The sequence below is a fragment of the Salvelinus namaycush genome, chromosome 13, assembly GCF_016432855.1.
Source record: "Salvelinus namaycush isolate Seneca chromosome 13, SaNama_1.0, whole genome shotgun sequence".
Classification (NCBI taxonomy): Eukaryota; Metazoa; Chordata; class Actinopteri; order Salmoniformes; family Salmonidae; genus Salvelinus; species Salvelinus namaycush.
This window is the reverse complement of record NC_052319.1, coordinates 7,890,404-7,902,837: the sequence shown is the minus strand read 5'-3', so window position 1 is coordinate 7,902,837 and position 12,434 is coordinate 7,890,404. Positions and strand designations below refer to the sequence as shown.

General features: G+C 41.1%; 1 protein-coding gene across 1 annotated transcript in view; it reads left to right on the top strand.

The window, feature by feature from the left end:
• The window catches only part of LOC120057743 (histone deacetylase 4-like), a 143,734-nt gene that overhangs the window by 50,409 nt on the left and 80,891 nt on the right, over positions 1-12,434 (top strand). Inside the window, exons 6-7 of the mRNA XM_039006222.1 lie at positions 3,636-3,786; positions 8,707-8,827. Of these exons, the coding sequence (XP_038862150.1) occupies positions 3,636-3,786; positions 8,707-8,827 (272 nt within the window). The remainder of the gene's footprint in view (positions 1-3,635; positions 3,787-8,706; positions 8,828-12,434) is intronic.

Below are 12,434 nucleotides of genomic sequence, written 5' to 3'. Positions count from 1 at the left end.
CCTCTCCCTCAACGTGATCAAGACAATGGAGATGATTGTGGACTATAGGAAAAAGAGGACCGAGCACGCCCCATTCTCATCGACGGGGCTGTTGTGGAGCAGGTTGAGAGCTTCAAGTTCCTTGGCGTCCACATCAACAACAAACGAACATGGTCAAAGCACACCAAGACAGTCGTGAAGAGGGCACGGCAAAACCTATTCCCCCTCAGGAGACTGAAAAGATTTGGCATGGGTCCTCAGATCCTCAAAAGATTTTACAGCTGCACCACCGAGAGCATCCTGACAGGTTGCATCACTGCCTGGAATGGTAACTGCTCGGCCTCCGACCGCAAGGCACTACAGAGGGTAGTGCGTATGGCCCAGTACATCACCGGGGCCAAGCTTCCAGCCATCCAGGATCTCTATACAAGGGCGGTGTCAGAGAAAGGCCCTAAAAATCATCAAAGCCTCCAGCCACTCTAGTCCTAGACTGTTCTTTCTGCTACCGCACGGCAATCGGTACCGGAGCGCCAAGTCTAGGTCCAAGAGTCTTCTAAACAGCTTCTACCCCCAAGCTATAAGACTCCTGAACAGCTAATCAAACCTAGACTATTTGCACCCCCCCTAGACTATTTGCACCCCCCTCCCACCCACTACGCTGCTGCTACTCTCTGTTATTGTCTATGCATAGCCACTTTAACAACCCTACCTGCATGAACATGATTATCTCAAATACCTCGACACTGGTGCCCCCGCACATTGACACATTGACTCTGTACCGGTACCCAATGTATATAGCCCCGCTATTGTTATTTACTGCTGCTATTTAATTATTTGTTTTTCTTATCTCTTACTTTTTTAAACTCTTTTTTTTAGGTATTTTCTTAACTGCATCGTTGGTTAAGGGCTTGTAAGTAAGCATTTCACTGTAAGGTCTACACCTGGCGCATGTGACAAATAAAATTTGATTTGATTTGAAATTGTGATGTAGAGGCACCTTCAGAAGGGAGGGGTTCGGTATGAAATACACTCCCTTCTAGATGTGCTGGGTGGTACCACCTCAAGGCTTACTATAAATGCAGGTGACAGCGCGCCTTATTTGGGAATGGTCTTAGTAAGTGGAGTGTGCCATGATGCTTCTCTGACTAGACAATTGACTTTACACAAAATTCAAAAGACAGTAAGGCACATTTTCGCATATGACCAAATTGCTTACCGTTTCATACACATCTATGTAATTTTACGAAGAAAATAAACATGTAGGCTATGAGGATTATGTTTTTATATTCGTAGCTACATCCATCGTAACAAGAAATACAGTATTTTTACTATTTTCTACATTGTAGAATAATAGTGAAGACATCAAACTATGAAATAACACATACGGAATCATGTAGTAACCAAAAAAGTTTTAAACAAATCTAAATATATTTTTATTTTAGATTCTTCAAAGTAGCCACCCTTTGCTTGATGACAGCTTTGCACACTCTAGGCATTCTCGCAACTAGCTTCATCTGGAATGCTTTTCCAACAGTCTTGAAGGAGTTCCCACGTATGCTGAGCACTTGTTGGCGGCTTTTCCTTCACTCTGCTGTCCAACTCATCCAAAACCATCTCAATTGGGTTGAGGTCGGGTGATTGTGGAGGCCAGATCGTCTGATGCAGCAGTCCATCACTCTCCTTCTATGTCAAATAGCCCTAACACAGCCTGGAGGTGTGTTTGTGTCATTGACCTGTTGAAAAACAAATGATAGTCTCACTAAGCGCAAACCAGATGGGATGGCGTATCGCTGCAGAATGCTGTGGTAGCCATGCTGGTTAAGTGTGCCATGAATTATGTATTTATTTATATAATGTCCATTGCTCGTGTTTCTTGGTCCAAGCGAGTCTCTTCTTCTTGTTATTGGTGTCCTTTAGGAGTGATTTCTTTGCAGCAATTCAACCATGAAGGCCTGATTCACGCAGTCTCCTCTGAACAGTTGATGTTGAGATGTGTCTTTTACTTGAACTCTGTGAAGCATTTATGTGGGCTGCAATTTCTGAGGCTGGTAACCGTAATGAAATTATCCTCTGCGGCAGAGGTAAATCTGGGTCTTCCTTTCCTGTGGCGGTCCTCAAGAGAGCCAGTTTCATCATAGCGCTTGATGGTTTTTGCGACTGCACTTGAAGAAACTTTCAAAGTTCTTGAAATGTCTTTGCTTATTTGAGCTGTTCTTGCCATTATATGGACTTTGTCTTTTACCAAATAGGGCTATCTTCTGTTTGCCACCCCTACCATGTCACAACACTACTGATTGTCTCAAACGCATTAAGAAGGAAAGAAATGTTAATTGAAATGCATTCCAGGTGACTACCTCATGAAGCTGGTTGAGAGAATGCCAAGAGTGTGCAAAGCTATCATCAAGGCAAAGGGTGGCTACTTGAAGAATCTCAAATATAAAATATATTTTGATTTGTTAAACACTTTTTTGGTTACTACATGATTCCATATGTGTTATTTCATAGTTTTGATGTCTTCATTATTATTCTACAATGTAAAAAATACAAAAAATAAAAGCCCTTGACTGAGTAGTGTCCAAACCTTTGACTAGTACTGTAGATGACAATGGTGGTCATGTCAACTCGTGGTTTCCCCTAATCGCTATGACCGATTGGTTGTGCAGTCCGCTAACAGTTGGCTCATAGTTCAATAGTTGTGAGTTCTAATCCCACCTGGGGCAGATATCTTTTCTTTCACATCTTCTATTTACAATATTCATCCCGTGCCCACACACTTCTAATTCTGAAAAGTAAAAGCAGACATGTGAGAGGGGTCACCCTGGTAGTAGTTGTGGCCTTTATACATTACCTAAGACCATTTTGTGAGTTAATTTGACCATTGGAAAAAGAGCTACTGCGTAAATACTGCATTGCGGGTTGGATTGAATTGAGTCCCTAATCTTCATTTTCAGGGGGATTCTTTTTTTACACAATACTGCAATAAATTTGAGTCCACATAAAAGAAATATGAATGTTAGCCCCATGGAGGATTTGAACTTACACCGCAAGTGGCTATAGATGTCAGGATCTCTGCACCCTAGAACTGTGTTGCTTGTGATGCACATACTTTTTATTATAAGAGCATGCCAGTGGACTTCTGTTATTAAGTATGATTTAGTGAGAAAGTGTTAGGGTCAGGTACAACTAAGTTTACCCACCCCCAAATAAATATTTATGAACAATTCCCTCCACTCACAACTTCTCACCCGAATGCAATTTTGGGAAATTTGAGTGTTTCCAAGCTGATATGAAATCTGTAGGGGGCACTTGCTGTTGAAATCTAGTGATATTGATGTCAGCCAGTGGTGTTCGATTTTTGCCATTGAAAGGAAGTGTGTCTGTGTGTGTGTGTGTGTGTGTGTGTGTGTGTGCTTAGAACCGTGTGTTTTTTGTTTATCTAGATGAGGTGATATCAGACAATCTGTGACCATGTCTCCCCCCTCTCTCCCTTCCGTCTCCCTCTTCTTCTCCCCCATGTCCCTCTCCATCTCTCTACCCAATCACTCTTCTCCTCCCTCTCCCCATTTCCTATGCAGTACCAGATGCCCTGTAGCAGTGCCATCAGCAGACAGTTGTATCAACATCGTAGTAAAGTTTGTAGTAACGTTGTGTTGCAGCACCAGCAGGACCTCCTGGCTCTGAAGCATCAGCAGGAGCTGCTGGAGCACCAGAGGAAGATGGAGAGACACCGCCATGAGCAAGAGATAGAGAAGCATCAGAGGGAGCAGAAACTCCTACTGCTTAAGAACAAGGAGCGTTGCCAGGAGAGTGAGTGGCTCAGAATTACATCCTTTCTCCCCCCCCCTTTTCTCCCCAATTTCGTGGTATTCAATTGGTAGTTACAGTCTTGTCCCATCCGCTGCAACTCCCGTACGGACTCGGGAGAGGCGAAGGTCGAGAGCCGTGCGTCCTCCGAAACACAACACGGACGAAGTATGGTAAAGGGCTTCATCGCCAAAATCCCAAAGTATCCTTTTAAGTGCCATAGTAAATTGCCTCCAGTCTTGTAAAAGTCAGCACGTAGGCCCCGAAATGTGATTTAAAATGTGTCTGTATTAGTCATCATATTGTACTATGTGCCACCCCCCCCCCCTGCGCGCACTGCTTCACCGCTTGACATGTTAGTCACTTGTTGTCAGCTCTGTCTTATTCTCACTCATTGTGTTTCTCTTTGACACACACTTTTACAGACATATGCACACGCACGCACTTGTTTTGCTCCCTTTTTACTCGTGCTCTTTTTTCCCACTCTTTCCATTTTCTCTTTCTCTCCCTGTGTGGAGGATCCCCTCTGGGAAGTGTTAACGGTGTGCTGGCGAGGTGGTAATTGAAGAGAGAGCTGTGAGAGAACGCACCTTGTGATACCTTGTTTAAAAAAATAACAAACACACCAACACACTAAAAAAGCCCATTTAACTGCCACTGTCTCGGTGGAATTCCCATGAAAGCATGTATTTTTCCCTCTATGGAATCTCTGTGTGACTCTGCTCTCTGTTCTGGGCCCAGTTTGCCGATAGCGATGGAACTTAGGCTTACGAGTGTTTTAACGCTGCATATTTCCTACGACGGCCGAAAGATGTAACACGCGTTTCCCAAAACACCATGCAGAGAGAATGGTCGGTCAGTGCGTCGCTGGAACATGTGTCGATACTGAAAGGATTGAAGGAAAGGGAGTGCTGCTCTCGGATCAGCTTTCTCTGTTCAAATCTTTCCTGAACATTAGAAATATTTCACAGTACTGACAAGGGATCAGCTCCTGGAGAGATACTACCACATACGGCTGCAAATATTGAGGCGGCCTATTCTAATGAAATAAAAATGCATTAAATCACTAATTTGGCACATCATTGCGCACATGTTAGGCTGCACATCATTAAATATATTGAGACAAATTAAATAGAGTAGCCTACAAGTAGCAAAATATAACAAAATTGATTGAACATGAAATGTATTTGAATATGATTGAAAAAGGCCTACAGTGCCTTCAGAAAGTATTCATACCCCTTGAATTATTCCACATTTTGTTGTTATAGGCTGAATTCAAAATGGATCAAATACAAACAATTTTCACCCATCTGCAAAACATTTTTTAAACATTTGTGCTAATGTATTGAAAATTAAATACAGAAATACCTAATTTACATACGTATTCACACCCCTGAGTCAATACTTTGTAGAAGCACCTTTGGCAGCGATTACAGCTGTGAGTCTTTCTGGGTAAGTCTCTAAGAGCTTTCCACAACTGGATCGTGCAACATTTGCCCATTATTCTTTTAAAAATTCTTTAAGCGCTGTCAAATTGGTTGTTGAACATTGCTAGGACAACCATTTTCAGGTCTTGTCATAGATTTTCAAGTAGATTTGAGTCAAATCTGTAACACTTCATAGAATTAAAAAGGTATTGTTGGATATTATTCATCCTAATCCTAATATTATTCATCCTTTTTACATGGACGATACATAATATAAGACAAGTACTGGAAACAATAGAACACTATGACAATTCTGGGAAACCAGGCCTGGCAGTCATAGCAGACTTTGAAAAGGCCTTTGATAAAGTACAACTGGGATTTATATACAAATGCCTGGACTATTTTAATTGTGGAGAATCTCTTAAAGGTGTAGAAATAGTAAATAATGGCTACTTCTCAGAAAGTATTAAATTGTCAAGAGGAGTAAACAAGGTTATCCACTATGGCATATATATGTATTATGGCAATCGAAATGTTAGCTATTCAATTCAGATCCAACTACAATATCCAGGGCTTAAAAAACAAAGGTGTCATTGTACGCTGTCGATTCATGTTTTCTTTTGCATCCGCAATTTGGATCCCTCCACAGCCTCATAGAGGATCTAGATCATTTTTTAACCTCTCTGGATGAAAAACATATTATATATTGGATCGCTAAAATATACAACTTTTACATTACCGTATAGTCTACCAATAAAATGGTCCAATGGTGAAGTAGACATACTCTGTATTCATATACAGAAATAAGAAATTATGTAACGTACTGTAATACGCAGGGAGTCAGGAAGCAGTTGCAGAAGGTGAGTTTAATAATGACGCAAAGCAGATGAACAAAACATAAGAAGCGTAAGCGCAAACAGTACTACCTAGTGACTGCTTTCTACCGAGGGCTAAATAAAGGGTGAGTAATCAAGGAGATAATGATGACCAGGTGTGCGTAATGATGGGGAGCAGGTGTGCGTAACGATTGTTGCCAGTGCCGGTAGTTAGTAGACCAGCGATGTCGAGCGCTGGAGAGAGGGAGCGGGACTAGGCGTGACAAATTATCTCGCTACAATACATTTTTATAGAAGGAAAGACAAATTAGATAAGATCTTGCTACCATGGAAAGGACAGCACCTTTCTATTTGTGGAAAAATCACCCTGATTAATTCTTTAGTCATATCACAGTTTACCTATTTATTTATGGCCCTGCGTATACCGAATGACTTGTTTTATTGAACTTTGTTTGGAACGGCAAGCCAGACAAAATTAAACGGGCCAATGCATATAATGAATATGAATTCGGAGGGCAGAAATTATTAAATATTAAAGCACTGGACCTCTCACTAAAGGCTTCAGTCATACAAAAAGTGAACTCCAATCTGGTTCTCTAGCAGATTAGTAAGAATGGCTCACCCAGTGTTCAAGAATGGCCCTTTTCCCTTCATTCAGAATACAATCTCTCACTTTCAGTTAATTGAAAATTAAATAATATACAAAATATAACTATTTTTAAAACAAGTTATAGAAAGCTGGTTACAATTTCAGTTTAATCCACCAGAAAAGACAGAACAAATATTACAACAAATAAAAACAAATATTAAACTCAAATATACTTATTGATATAAAAAACATATTTATTATATATTTGAATAATATATATATTTACAAGAAAATATATTTGGGGGATTGGAAATACTGCAGACAATTACATTGATAGAAGCCACAATCTAGCTACAATATTAAAGCTGATCTACCCCCTAAAAAAACATACAACATAATAATTTAACTCGGCCACTCAGGAGCATTCACTGTCTTTTAGTTTATTGTCCTGAAAGGTTAATTCATCTCCCAGTGACTGGGGGAAAGTAGACTGAACCAGGATTGAATCTAGGATTTTGACTTTTAACTCCGTTCCGGTTCTTTTTCATCCTGAAAAACTCCCCAGTCCTTAACGATTACAAGCATACCCATAACATGACGCAGCCACCAATATGCTTGAAAAGATTAAAGTGGTACTCAGTAATGTGTTGTGTTGAATTTGTATTCTGGACAAAAAGTTAATTTCTTTGCCACATGTTTTGTTTTGCAGTATTTAGTGCCTTGTTGTAAACACGATGCATGTTTTGGAATATTTTATTCTGTACAGGCTTCCTTCTTTTCACTCTGTCAATTAGGTTAGTATTGTGGAGTAACTACGATGTTGTTGATCCATCATCAGTTTTCTTCTATCACAGCCATTACACTCTGTATCTGTTTTAAAGTCCCCATTGGCCTCATGGTGAAATCCCTGGGGGGTTTTCTTCCTACAGTGTGTGTACTAACTGGATGTATTGATACATCCAGTTAGTGTCCAGGTGCCCTTCTTTGCGAGGCATTGGACAACCTCCCTGGTCTTTGTGGTTGAATCTGTGTTTGAAATTCACTGCTCGACTGAGGGACCTTACATATAAATTGTATGTTTGGGTTACAGAGATGAGGTAATCATTAAAAAATCATGTTAAACACTATTATTGCACACAAATGTTTACTCCTGAATTTATCAGGCTTGCCGTAACAAAGGGGTTGAATACTTATTGACTCAAGACATTTCAGCTTTTCATTTTTCATTCATCTGTAAAATATTTGAAAACATAATTCCTCTTTGACATTATGGGATATTGTGTGTAGGCCAGTGACAAAAACAAAAAAACACAACAAAATGTGGAAAAAGTCAATGAGTGTGAATACTTTCTGAAGGCACTGTATAATCTTTATATTTTAATAATGCAGTCATCTTCGTTTTCATGTGATGCATCATTTTATACTTCGCTTGTTTGTATCAATTGCAAAGACATTGGCAACTTTGTATTTCTAGTCAACTTTGTTCGGAAGTTATCGGTGGACGGATAAACCATGTGATTTTATGTTGAGCGGAGATCTTCTGTGTATAAAGTGACGCGGGAGGGCAAAAAAGGGTCTAACGATGCAGTTAGCTGTTCTACGAGTGGTCTGAGGCAGGCGTTAGAGCGAAAGCGTTTTCAAGTGATACGTTAATAATGATGGTTTCGGGAAACAGCTCGGAGATTTAACGATGCTCCTACGAAGGTTCTAACGAAGAACATAGCCTTAAGATGCTTTTGGGAAACTCGGCCCTGTTCAGTCACTCCTTCAGGTTGCATTCTATAGTAGTATTTCACTCAGAATGATTCCGTGTTGTTTCATTTCTGTTCCCCCATTGGATTCAGTTTACTATTACTTTTAAATAATATAGAAAGACTATATTTTAACTAAATGTCATTGGGGCATGTAAAGATCTATATTCAAGTTTAATCCAACAGCAAGGAGGAACCACATCTGAAGCGGGAAACAGAATGATACGTGTTCCTCCAGGCTATTTTGAAGGTTGTATATGTAGTACTTGTCCTGTCATTTTGTAGTCCCTAATCCTTGGCTTCTCGCTCATCTCTCCTAGGTGCGGTGGCCAGCACAGAGGTCAAGATGAGGCTGCAGGAGTTTGTCCTGAACAAGAAGAAAGCCCTGGCCCAGCGCAGCCTCAACCACTGCATGTCTACTGACCCACGCTATTGGTACGGGTGAGTATCTTACCCACACCCCACACCCTTACTCTTACCCAACTATAGGTAATGTTTAACTTACTTCCGCTGGTGCAATGCGCCAAATGATGACATGTCAGAACTCTCTGTTCTTCATGGAAGCTGCATAGCGTCACAGCCCCCCCCCCCCCCCCCAATCCACCCCTTTCCTGATTTTGTAGACGTTAAAGGATATTTTAAGAATACAGTGGCTTGCGAAATTATTCACCCCCTTGGCATTTTTCCTATTTTGTTACCTTATCATTTGATTTACACAACATGCCTACCACTTTGAAGATGCAAAATATTTTTTATTGTGTAACAAACAAGAAATTAGACCACAAAAACAGAACATTTGAGCGCGCATACCTATTCACCCCCTCAAAAGTAAATACTTTGTAGAGACACATTTTGTAGCAATTACAGCTGCAAGTCTTTTGGGGTATGTCTCTGTAAGCTTGGCACATCTAGCCACTGTGATTTTTGCCCATTCTTCAAGGCAAAACTGCTCCAGCTCCTTCAAGTTGGGATGGGTTCCGCTGGTGTACAGCAATCTTTAAGTCATACCACAGATTCTCAATTGGATTGAGGTCTGGGCTTTGACTAGGCAATTCCAAGACATTTAAATGTGTCCCCTTAAACCACTCGAGTGTTGCTTTATCAGTATGCTTAGGGTCATTGTCCTGCTGGAAGGTGAACCTCCGTCCCAGTCTCAAATCTCTGGAAGACTGAAACAGGTTTCCCCTCAAGAATTTTCTTGTATTTAGCGCCATCAATCATTCCGTCAATTCTGACCAGTTTTCCAGTCCCTGCCAATTAAAAACATCCCCACAGCATGATGCTGCCACCACCATGCTTCACCGTGGGGATGGTGTTCTTTGGGTGATGGGAGGTGTTGGGTTTGTGCCAGACATAGCATTTTCCTTGATGGCCAAAAGCTACATTTTTGTCTTATCTGACCAGAGTAACTTATTCCATATGTGAATCTCCCACATAGTTTTTGGTGAACACCAAACGTGTTTGCTTATTTTTTTCTATAAGCAATGGCTTTTTTCTGGACACTCTTCCGTAATGCCCAGCTCTGTGGAGTGTACGGCTTGAAGTGGTCCTATGGACAGATACTCCAATCTCAGCTGTGGAGCTTTGCAGCTCCTTCAGGGTTATCTTTGGTATCTTTGTTGCCTCTCTGATTAACGCCCTCCTTGCCTGGTCTGTGAGTTTTGGTGGGAGACCCTCTCTTGGCAGGTTTGTTGTGGTGCCGTATTCTTTCATTTTTTTATAATGGATTTAATGGTGCTCTGTGGGATGTTCAAAGTTTCTGATTTGTTTTATAACCCAACCCTGATCTGTACTTCTCCACAAGTTTGTCCCTGACCTGTTTGGAGAGCTCCTTGGTCTTCATGGTGCCGCTTAGTGGTGTTGCAGAATCTGGGGCCTTTCAGAACAGGTGTATATATACTGAGATCATGTGACAGATCATGTAACACTTAGATTGCACACAGGTGGACTTTATTTAACTAATTCTGTGCATTCTGAAGGTAATTGGTTGCACCAGATCTTATTTAGGGGCTTCATAGCAAAGGGGGTGAATACATATGCACGCACCACTTTTCCATTTTTGAAATATATATCTATATTTTTTAAATAAGTCATTTTTTTCATTTCACTTCACCAATTTGGACTTTTTTGTGTATGTTCATTACATGAAATCCAAATAAAAATTCATTTAAATTACATGTAGATATGCAACAAAATAGGAAAACGCCACGGGGTGGGATACTTTTGCAAGGCACTGGAAGCAGTAAAGTAATAGCTCCATCTCGCCTTCTGATACTAGGTAGAATTACCTCCATATTGCTTGCACCTTATGCAATCCACTCAGTTCTACACAAGTGTACAGGGGTTAAAGGGTAAAGCAGTGGTATTCAAAGTTGGGGTCGCCCTAATGGGGCGTCAACATTTTTATTCATTTTTTATTCACTTTTTGGTGGGGGTGGGGGGGGGGGTAATTAAGATTACAAATGATTTTATGGGACAATATACGAACGTTTTTGAGAAAGATAAATTAGAATTCAAAATATATAGAGTAATTGTTTTTATTGGTTTATTTGCATTTTTATAAGAAAGGAAAAGGGCTATCTAGAGATGAAAATGTAATGATCTGAAGGTTATTTGTTGATGTAAAAATAGACATTTATCGATTTTATGGTTGTGTTATTAGATTTGGGGTGGGAAATTCTGGTGGAAAAAATGGGGTCCACGCTGAAAAAGATTGAATACCAGTGGGCTAAATGGTCTATTTAGGATTGGGTCTCACTGTCTGTGCCTCAGATCGAATCTACTATGCAGGACCACTCTCTCTCTCTACCTCTGCTCTCTCTCTTTCCCAATTTCTCTCATGCTCCCCTCCTCCCCCCTCTTTCTCTCTCCACCCCCCTCTCCACCCCTACCTATCCATCCCCACTCTCCCCTCCTCCCTCCTCTCTCCTCTCTCTCTGTTCTCTCTCTCTCACCTCTCCTCACGCAGACACTTAGCCCATCTCCCGGGACCTCTGCTGTCGCCTTCTGATATGGGGAAATGAGGAGGTGCACAGAAAGGGTTTTGAGAGGAACCACCCGATGAATATTAACACACTGGCACCACTCTCTTTCTTTCTTTCTTTCTTTCTTTCTTTCTTTCTTTCTTTCTTTCTTTCACTACAGTAGTAGTGATGGTTTAACCTGGGGGTCCTTAATGGTGAAACTGCCACGTCCGTTTTGGATATTACAACAACAAAGAAGTTACTGCAAACAGCCAAAAGTTTTTGCACGCGCAATAAAACAGCAGAATATGTACTAACATTTTTTTTTACCACGCTGCTTGACGCACCTTACCTCCGTTTCATCCACAAAATAAAAACAATAACAAAGGTACGTCTGACCTGACCTGTTCTGTTCACCGGACGTGCTACCTGTCCCAGACCTGCTGTTTTCAACTCTCTAGACACAGCAGACTCTGAATGATTGGCTATGAAAAGCCAACTGACATTTACTCCTGAGGTGCTGACCTGTTGCACCCTCTACATCCACTGTGATTATTATTATTTGACCCCGCTGGTCATCTATGAACATTTGAACATCTTGGCCATGTTCCGTTATAATCTCCACCCGGCACAGCCAGAAGAGGACTGGCCACCCCTCATAGCTTGGTTCCTCTCTAGGTTTCTTCCTAGGTTCTGGCCTTTCTAGGGAGTTTTTCCTAGCCACCGTGCTTCTACACCTGTATTGCTTGCTGTTTGGGGTTTTAGGCTGGTTTTCTGTACAGCACTTTGAGATATCAGCTGATGTAAGAAGGGCTTTATAAATACACTTGATTGATTGATACTGGGGTGGACAGTGGCGCTGTTTCCCCTAATGCGGATTAAATCTTTAAGGTCCTTGGAGAGAAGTTCAACTCCCCATTGGTGGTCTTCCTTGTCAAAGTTATTGAGCATTAGTGAGGCTGGGGCTAGTTATCTTGACAGTTTTACAGGGGTTTTACTTAGTTTTGTTTACTCTTTACTTGTTTGTTTCCCCACCTCCCAAAAAAAAGACCACTGACAGCAGCCGCATAAAACGAGCCCTCTAA